The following is a 9,070-nucleotide window of genomic DNA, read 5'->3' on the forward strand; positions in this document are numbered from 1 at the left end:
CAAAACCATGGTTAAAATCCGTACATTTAACCGGACCCTTTCTAGAGAGAGAGTAGTCAGTCAAAGAGAGTCAAGAGGTGGTGACATGGTTCTCCGGCCGAGCAAATCTTCCCGACCAGCCGAGCAATCGCCGGTAGTCGCTCCAGTCCACACTGGCATCAACATCGTGCCTAATTCTCCGTCTCACCACTTCCAACAAGACTATACTACCATGTATATGGTGGCATTTTAAATTTCTTAGGTCCTGTTTGCTCTATAGGACACATAACCGCACGTATCAAATCTTGTGATCAAACGGTTAGGAATGAGAGTGTGGACAAGAGTTACACCCTCGCAACGCAACGTGCATAATCCCTGTTAAAAAATTGCGTCTATAGCGATTCCCTCCACCATTTTCATTTCATTTTCATTTTCATTTTCAGTGTGAGAGAGATTCAGAGAAAGCTTGGAGGTGAAGAGAAACCAGCGAGAATTGACGAGAGTTTTGGAATTAAGAAGCCGAAATCCTGAATCAGCGTTTGTAATAGGTCGTTTCAGCTGAAATTCTCCTTCTCATATCTGTTTACAGGGCTTATTTTAAGTAAGTTGTGATTCTCATTTTCTTTCTTTTGTTTTCTTAATAATCTTCATCAGAGAGATTAATTCCTATCTCAAGTGTGTTTCAAGTGTTTGTTTAAGCTATAGTATCAATTTATATATATATTTTTTTTTTAAATTTTTTGGGGTTTTCCTCTTAGCTTAATCGGAGAGACTGTTAGGGTTTTGAGGTGTTTTTTTGGCCGATCTAGTGAGTTTCGTATGTTTATGTAGTATCTACATGAGTGCATTTTAAAAACGATTTTAGTTTCAGATGGAGTTGATTTTGTTTTGGAGAATGGCTTAGGAAATGAAAGAAAAATAAATTACTAACAGTGAATTTTCAGGATGTATCTTAGTGAACTCTGCTCGCGTTGATTCTTCACCACTAAGTTGTTTGCCAGAAAACTCTAATGGTAAGGTTCATCCCTGCTCTCACATTTATTCCGTTTCCAATTATATGCATTAGTTACTTTATTGTGTACAATCAATTGCCACATTTTGTGATTTGGGAGCTTTTTTTATTGAATTGACAGGGAACTCCTGACGATTTTTTATATGTCTTTGTTACTGAACCTGCCGAATTACCCAATGGAATTCAAGGTTATAGGGTAATCACCCAGGTAATTATTACTATCAGAATAGGATTGTAATTTAATGTTGAATCAGAGTTATCATTTTGAATCACTGTCTATTCAATGCTGAATGTTTTAACCTCAAGGCTTGGGGGTATAGGTCCATGGAAACACACTAATATAGAACGAGACAGATCAACCTTCGTCTTCTGATAAGTAATCACGTCACTGACTGTACTTTGTTTTGGAAGTCACCTTATCGTCTTTTGTTGCATGACAGAATACAACCTTTAGAGATTTCAAACCTTGCAACTCGGGTAAAGGGATGTCCAAAACTTAGTAATACAAAATATTATGTCTTAGTGTACCGAGTGAACATCTCAGACAAGTGATTAGCAACTCGATACCTAATAGCTTGGGGTGTAGCTTGTAGATAAGTATAGTCATGAGGGGTAAGTCTGATCTTGGTTGAAAATTTTTAATGTTTGATTCTGTTTCACATCAACTGTCTACTTGTTTATTCAAAATTGAAATTCTGATAAAGTAAAGTTGAATAGTTTATGAATCTTCAAAAGATATGGTTTAATTTTTAATGTTTGACAGTAGTATCGGTGACTATAAATACATTACCGTCCGTTTTCTTTTTCCTTCTCCCGTTTGTTTTTATGGAATATAAGATTACCAAAGGCATTAATGGAAATACAATTTTTTTGTTGCAGACCAATATGACCGATGTCGATAAGTATAAAAGGCATGAGAATGTTGTTATCAAGCGTTATAGTGAATTTGTGAGGTTGCGGGATAAGCTTAGTGAAGAATTCCCGCAAATTACTATTCCTCAGGCCCCCGATGTAGTAGGTAAATACTTAAAAGTCACCTTCTTAATTGCTCTAATACTCCTGTTTTCCGACGTTGTTGAATTTAAACCAATATGTGAAGTAAGCAGTATTATGTTCCTAGGCTGTGAAGCAATCTTTGGTGGCATTGGCTAATTGTGTGATTTATTTCTTCGTTCATCTATAGGATCTAGTGCTAAGTCCATTGAGATGCAATGCCGTGCTCTAGATTTTTTTCTAAAATCCTTGGTTTCAACAAGTTCTTCTCTCTACAATAGTGTAAGTTTACAGAAATTCTTGGTGGCGGAGACAGTGGCTGCGGCAGATGAAGAGGTAATGCGAAGTAGTACATTATACTTTCACGTCGTCCTCCTTAGTTAAAAATTGTTGGATTTTCTCTTAAAGCCAAACTAGTTATTAACAAAAACACTTACACTTCATGAGGGCCAAAATATAGGAAAAAACAGATGATCTTATATCTGTTTTTGAGTTGTTTTTTTCTTTTCTTCTGCAGCAGTATGGGAAGTGTGTTCCTCGAATGGCAGCACGCTTATCTACAGATTCAGAAGAAATCTTGATTTTTGTCGACAAAATGAAAGCACAAAAGATGGCTGGCAACATGGTTTTGCTTGATGGTGGAAATTCGCTGTTGCATGATGCAACTCTAAAACGATGTGATCAGTCAGGTGGGTCAACTTGCAGAGTAAGCGGAGTGCCCTCTAGTGATGGTACAGACAAGGTGTCTTATTTCTGCTCAATATCTGGATTGGAAGAGCGGCTGCGGGATAAAATCAAGGAGGGTTTAAGGAGGGCTACAGGTCTCCATGTAGAGCTGAGCAGAAAGGTCTATGAAGGAAAGGTTGGATGTTACTCTCTTAACTTAGTGTTTCTAATCTTTGAATGTTTTGTTTGGTTAAAATCTGACCAGTAGCGTCGAACGTCGTTATAATGAATTTATAAATCATGAAGTTAACTCAATGCTTCTTAGTAGGTTAAATTAATATACATTGAATATTTAATGCAAAATCTATGCACTCTCATCACAGGTCACTAAGCTCCAGCGAAATTATATCGATGATAGCAACAACACTATTAGGAGTATCAGCATTGATCTGGCAACTACCGAAGAAACAAGGGAGTTACTTTTGGGCGAACTTTATTTCGATGCTCTGGAAAAGGTAAGATTATCAATTATTGACATAGAAATCGTATATTTTACTTAATCTTATTTTAGGTTCCAGGAAAATATTTTAATCTTATTTTAGGTTCCAGGAAAATATTTTTGACATGACAAATTTTATTAAACCTAACAATTATTGTAGGTTGAAGTTGAAGACTCCATAGTCATTGATATTCAGAGCGGAGCAGTTAAAAATAAAGGCCCCGTCACTAATACTTCTTCAAGAACCAACTCACCGGACGAACCAGACCTTGAGGCACCCATCGCACGAGGCAATAATCCACAACCTGGAGGAGAGGTTCTTAAAATGATAAAGACAGCCCAGGTTTGTTTTAATTTGCAACTCACCTGTGTATTTGCTGTTTAAAACTGGTTTATATTAAGTGATGACAGTTACTTTTGTAACAGAATGTTTCACTTCATGATCTTGATGAAGCAATTACTTCACAGAGGAAAGATGAAGGTATCTATTCTTTTCTGATCAGTCAGAAAGTATCAGCAGCCAATATCGATGAGGTATACCTTATTACTTCTTAGGCGAATTTTCATATGCAACTTTTTTTTTGCTCAGATGAATAAGATTTTATTACTAAAAGAACATCCAAAGAGTCACAAAAGAAGCCAAAGAGCCAAAATATATTCCATAATAACTTCATCAAAAAAGCTTTGTTTTATTTCCATCAATCTTTTAAGACCTAAACCACCTTCTTATTTGAACAGAAGTATGAAAAAATCTAGTGTTAGCAGCTCCTTCTTTCAGCCATTTTTCTCTTGATTTTTGTTGTGGAATAGATTTATGCTGCTGAGTCACTAACTCTTGCTTTCCTCTTGCTGTAATAAGATTATTTAGGAGAGTAATGTCTGCTGTGTTTTTTTAAGATAGTAAAGAAGCTTGTTTTACCTCTTCTTCAGCTTGTTGCAGTTTTAGTCTCACTTCTCCAAATAAATTCCAGTTCCATTCTCTAATTTTAATTTCCAGAATCTTCATTTTTTGCATGAAAACAAAAGCTGGATTACCAATCACCTCCTCAGACCATGCTTCTTTGATTAATTCTTTGAAACCTTCTTGAGATAACCAGATTTTAAGAACTCTAAAAGGTATGTTCTTAGGCTTTTGAATATGAACACAAGAACCCAGAAGAGGGCTATGATCAGAAACTCCTCTAACCCCATTCTGGATAAAGATCATACCTTTTCCAAAATGAACCCAGAAAAGATCAAAATTCTGCTGTCCTTAGAATTCCATCTAATTTTTGGTTCCACAACCCAGCATAATGTTGGACTAAACTGATTCACTAAACTTATGAGTATGTCTTTGGCTTGAGGTCTTCTCAAACCTCTGACATTCCAGAATATTGGTATCATTTGGATTTAGAGGTTTGAGAAGATACAGGACTTCTCATTTCTTTTTTCTCTTTAACTAAATTTTGAGCCTTGTCTTCTTGTTGTAATGAGACACTGATGGGCTTAGGTTTATCTACTTTCTTAATAACTTCTTTTCTACCTTCTTCCTTGTCACCAATAATATTCACAACTCGAAGCACTGAAGAACTACTTGAAGCAATATCTAATATTTTATCAACACTTATTAGAGGAAAGATATCAATATCTGAATCTTGCAGAGCATGGAATTTACCTGAATTACTATGATGTGAATTTGCAGATTGCTCAACTGTATTGCTCACTGTAGGAATAATAGTATCAACTATTTCATCGTCAATGATTTCAGTTTCTATCCTCTTGTCAGATATTTCAGGTGTTTGACATATGTCATTACCTATAGGAATCCTCTTTGATGTTTTAACTCTCCAAACATTCTTCTGTTGAACTGGCATAGCACTATTAGTTTCATTCTCTTGAACTGCTTTTTTCTTTTGTGTTCTACACTCAGTTACTATGTGTCCCACCACATGACAGTGACTGCAGAAATTAGGTAGTTTTGGTATCTGAATATCTTGCATGAAGCTGAGATCTTGAATTCAAAGAAAAAATTGAACCGAGAAAATAATTTTTTTGCCTGAGTTGGTCGCTCGATCCTCAGACAAGTTAGTATGTTCGTATCAATTCTTCATATGCAACTTCGATAGTAGGAATATTTTCTGAAATACTACTAGCGACTACTATCCATGGCAGATCGTTGTCTCCTTTGAATGTGAAACCCATTACCTTTGGGTGGATTTAATAATAAGAGTAACTACTGTTTCTTCTAGAAATCATTCTGAAATAGATAGTTACTTCATAACAGGTTGTGAATAATCTTGTTCACGAAGGATTGGCAAAGCGTAAGTATGGAATATTACAGATTTCTGAGGTATGTTCTTTTCTCTTCTTTCATATTTTGTCTCTCATAGTTGATGGTATTTTAGTATTTATCCCTCTTAACAATCAAAACAATCAAAACTTGCAGGCACAAATGCTGGATTTTGACTGTTTTTCCCTCATAAATAACGCTTTGGAGAGCTCGTTTCTGTCAGTGTTTTTAAGTGCTGCTCGAGGAATGTGTGGATTTAGGGGATCAGAAATATTTATCCCTATTAAAATACCTGGTGTAATTTTTCCTCGTATGATTATAATTCGAGCACCAAATAACGAGGATGCCTTTGGAATGGCAACTCTTTTTTGGTATAGCAATGAGAGACAAAAACTAGTCACTCCCGTTGTTGATAGCTTAAAGCGGAAAGATATGATTAATTGTGTTGTTCTACTCGCTGGACCTCTTCAAACTGGAAAATCTGAGTTGGCATATCAAATATCCAAGAAACTTGGAAGTGAGGTAAGTGTGAACCGTCATTAATAGTGTCTAAAGAACTTATAATTTGTAGTTTTGACAATGTGAAACTCTTGGTCAACGTTTGTATGAAGTTGTTTATTATAATTTCAAGAGAAATTTATCTTTATTTTGTAGGATCTCTTTTTCCCAATGATTGAATCAGATGAATACCCAGTGGCTGAGCTAAAAAAGATCTTGAAGGATACTATTCGCCGAGCTGTCAGTCTAAAGATGAGACAAAAAAAGAAGGTGTACGAAGGAGAGGTTAGGCAGTTGTGTTTATAGATAGCATTTTTTTTTTAATTTATGAAGATAGTTATAGAGGCCTTGAATAGGAAAGATTATAACTTTGATATATTTCTTATTTAGGTCGTTGAAATCTCATCAAAAGCAACTGGGAGTAGCAGTGGTATCAATTGGCAAACTACTTGTGAAATTGTGATTGGCTTAAAAACAGATGCAAAGGAACAGCATTTCGAGCTCGATGAACAACTTTCAAAAGCTATTACAAAAGAACAGGTATGTTTACTAAAGTTTCCACTTGCCCATCTGGACCTGTTATAGATACTTCCACTTACCAAAGCTTCCGCTTTGGAGATAATTCGTAAAATTCAATTGTTGATTACTTAGGCATGACATAATTCATGAATTCAACATTTTAGGTAGCCATTGGAGATGTTATTTGCATTGATTTCTATAACAAAGTGGTGACAAGGATTGGTAGAAGTCCCACTTTTTCAGAAGAAAAAGATCATGCGAAAAATGTATACGTGGCCCTTCCAAAAGGGGAGATTCTTAAGGAGGAGAAGATCCAGGTTGGTTTTTGTTATATTTTAAACGCTATTATGTTTTTCATCAAAATTATCGCTGATAGTTATGGTTATTTATAGGATATAACTATTTACGATCTCTATAAGACTGGAAGACGAGGACATAGTATATGTAAGCTAGTGAGAAAGGAAATGAATCCAAAAGAACCCAGAAGCGATGCTGCTATAAACAAGGTGTACCTCCCATGACTTTCTTGGATTTTCCAGTTCATTCTTGTTTCCTTGTTTCAAGGATTTAACTAGTCTAAACTGATATATGCAGGCTATTGAAAGTTTAGTAAAACAAAAAGTGGTACAACCACAACGAGGGGTTTTATTCATCGATCAGGTACATTTTATTCCTATTGATTTTACGTTCGTTATCCATTTGTTCTTCCTGCAAGCTTGATTATTGCTATTATTTGCAGGTGGACACTTTGATATTCAAGATTTAGCGGTGGATGTTCTTCGAGCATCCAGTCATATACACGAACGATGCCACCATGAGCAACAGCACAACCTCCGTCAGGACTTGCTCTAATCGCAGTACAATTACCAGGAGCTTGACCACTGACCGTACTCGCTAATCTTAACCTGCTGCTATCAAAATCACCCCACTTTGCAGTTCTAACATGATCAAGAAGGCCATAATAATTAGCCTCCATATAGAGTAATTTTTCAGGTATGTTAGAAGGCACATGAAGCTTACCCGTCCCTAAAAGATTGAGAAGAACAGAAAAACAATCTGGGTCACGATCAATGAAGTATTCTTTTTCTTCTGGTTTAACTAATTCATCTCCTCTTGGTTGAAGCTTCCATTCATCGTCAAACATAGCTCCAAACATTGAATCTCGGCGTGCAGTTGCTAGAGTTGTTGCAGTCGTTTCAATGATTCTACCTCTAACATTAAATCTCACCTTCTGGGCCGTCATGTTCAATTCCAGTTGTGTGGAATATATCAATGTGCCCCGACACCCTTATATATATATATACATATAGAGAGTTCTTTTCGATCAAGGAAAAGCTAGATGATTAGGAATTCTAATTATTGTTATATACGGTATATAGCATGCAGACGACTTCCGAAACTCAATAACATCAGAAATAGAGATCGAGATAAAACCATAAAAAAAAAGAGAGTCGGAAATAACGTAGCTAACAATTTATCTAAGTCTTACGCGTACGAATCATACACGTATCTAACCCAGCTTTCATCATTAGCAAATAACGTACCTGAATGAAAATGTTATGGACCTTTTACAATGCTAATTTACAATGCTAATTTAGTTTACAAAGTAGCAAAGGCGGTTATTTCAGTAGTTCCATCCATTAGTAATGCTAATTTACAATGCTACATGCATGCAGATGAAAAACTATTTAGACCCGGCCAATAATCCAAACAAATAGTTGTCGCTGGAGAAGATAAGAGGCAACATATTGCTAGCATAAGTGGCGCTAGCAATAATCCTGGTTTACTAAAATAAAAGTTTCTTGGTTTACCACTCTTCATGACAAAAAACAAAAGAGTACCTTTCTCTATTTTTATTGATGAAATGAAAAACATATTAGCACAATGGAGTGAAACAAAATTATATGAAGCAAGGAGATTGTCATGTCCCATGTCTTGTTGGGCACCCATCTTATAAGGGCACTCTGGATGTAGTTAGTAGTCAACTATCGATACTGCCCTAATAAGTTAGTCTGTCTTCCCAGTTATAGATTATTGAAATAGAAATTGTCTTTTGGTTTTGTTCTTCTGCCTTTATGAGGTTTTATCTCTGATCTCTACAGTGTAGATCCTGCAGAATTAAGACTGATTATTCATGTGTGGTGTAGATCACTACAAGTGGTATCAGAGACGGTTTTTCCTTGGATTGATCACGGATGATTTGGAGGCTTTAAAGATGAAATTAATTGAATTGCGATTGGAGTATATGGGGTTTCTTCTGGACAGGAAATCAACAAATCGAGAATCTAAACTTTTTGTTAGAGCATTGCTCGGTCGAACTCGCATGCGTTGCTATCTCAAGCATGTTTGTCAATGTTAGTGATCAAAACTATAAGTCTTGATTTCTAGTCTACTATAGTAAAGTCTCGGACTAGGATAGAAAGTGTAGTTGAGCTCAAGAACTCCATGGAAATCGTCATACAAGACGAAGAACTACTCAAGAAACTGGTGGAACTTCATCGACTAAAAGGTATGTGGAGACTTGAACTTATCTATCACCCAAAAGTCTATCTACTATATCTCCTATCTTTAAGACAAAAGTTGTTTTGCTATATAGACTTTGATTATACACATTTGCTATTTCGAGCCGAGTTTA

At 35.9% G+C, this 9,070-nt stretch overlaps 1 protein-coding gene across 2 annotated transcripts; it reads left to right on the forward strand.

The window, feature by feature from the left end:
- Positions 1-431: 431 nt before the first annotated feature.
- Positions 432-7,756, forward strand: LOC113271786 (ruvB-like helicase 2). 2 transcript variants are annotated; one of them, XM_026521702.1, is made up of 17 exons: positions 432-580; positions 924-992; positions 1,113-1,199; positions 1,871-2,009; positions 2,175-2,320; positions 2,502-2,846; positions 3,034-3,165; positions 3,310-3,492; positions 3,576-3,683; positions 5,413-5,478; positions 5,575-5,940; positions 6,073-6,201; positions 6,307-6,456; positions 6,600-6,752; positions 6,828-6,941; positions 7,030-7,095; positions 7,175-7,756. In XM_026521702.1, exons 2-17 carry the CDS (start codon positions 990-992, stop codon positions 7,199-7,201), a joined length of 2,214 nt encoding a protein of 737 aa, XP_026377487.1. In that variant the 5' UTR covers positions 432-580; positions 924-989; the 3' UTR covers positions 7,202-7,756. The 2 variants fall into 2 exon arrangements, with proteins under 2 accessions (XP_026377487.1, XP_026377488.1); XM_026521703.1 differs by having other exon boundaries at positions 2,505-2,846.
- Positions 7,757-9,070: the final 1,314 nt, after the last annotated feature.

Source organism: Papaver somniferum, chromosome 4 (assembly GCF_003573695.1).
Source record: "Papaver somniferum cultivar HN1 chromosome 4, ASM357369v1, whole genome shotgun sequence".
In the NCBI taxonomy this organism is placed as follows: domain Eukaryota; kingdom Viridiplantae; phylum Streptophyta; class Magnoliopsida; order Ranunculales; family Papaveraceae; genus Papaver; species Papaver somniferum.

What these genes read in the sequence shown, in the direction of transcription:
- LOC113271786 (XM_026521702.1), top strand. An exon ending in GAAAGGTCTATGAAGGAAAG is followed by an intron (nt 2,847 to 3,033) that starts GTTGGATGTTAC and finishes CTCTCATCACAG; the next exon opens with GTCACTAAGCTCCAGCGAAA. An exon ending in ATTTCGATGCTCTGGAAAAG is followed by an intron (nt 3,166 to 3,309) that starts GTAAGATTATCA and finishes CAATTATTGTAG; the next exon opens with GTTGAAGTTGAAGACTCCAT.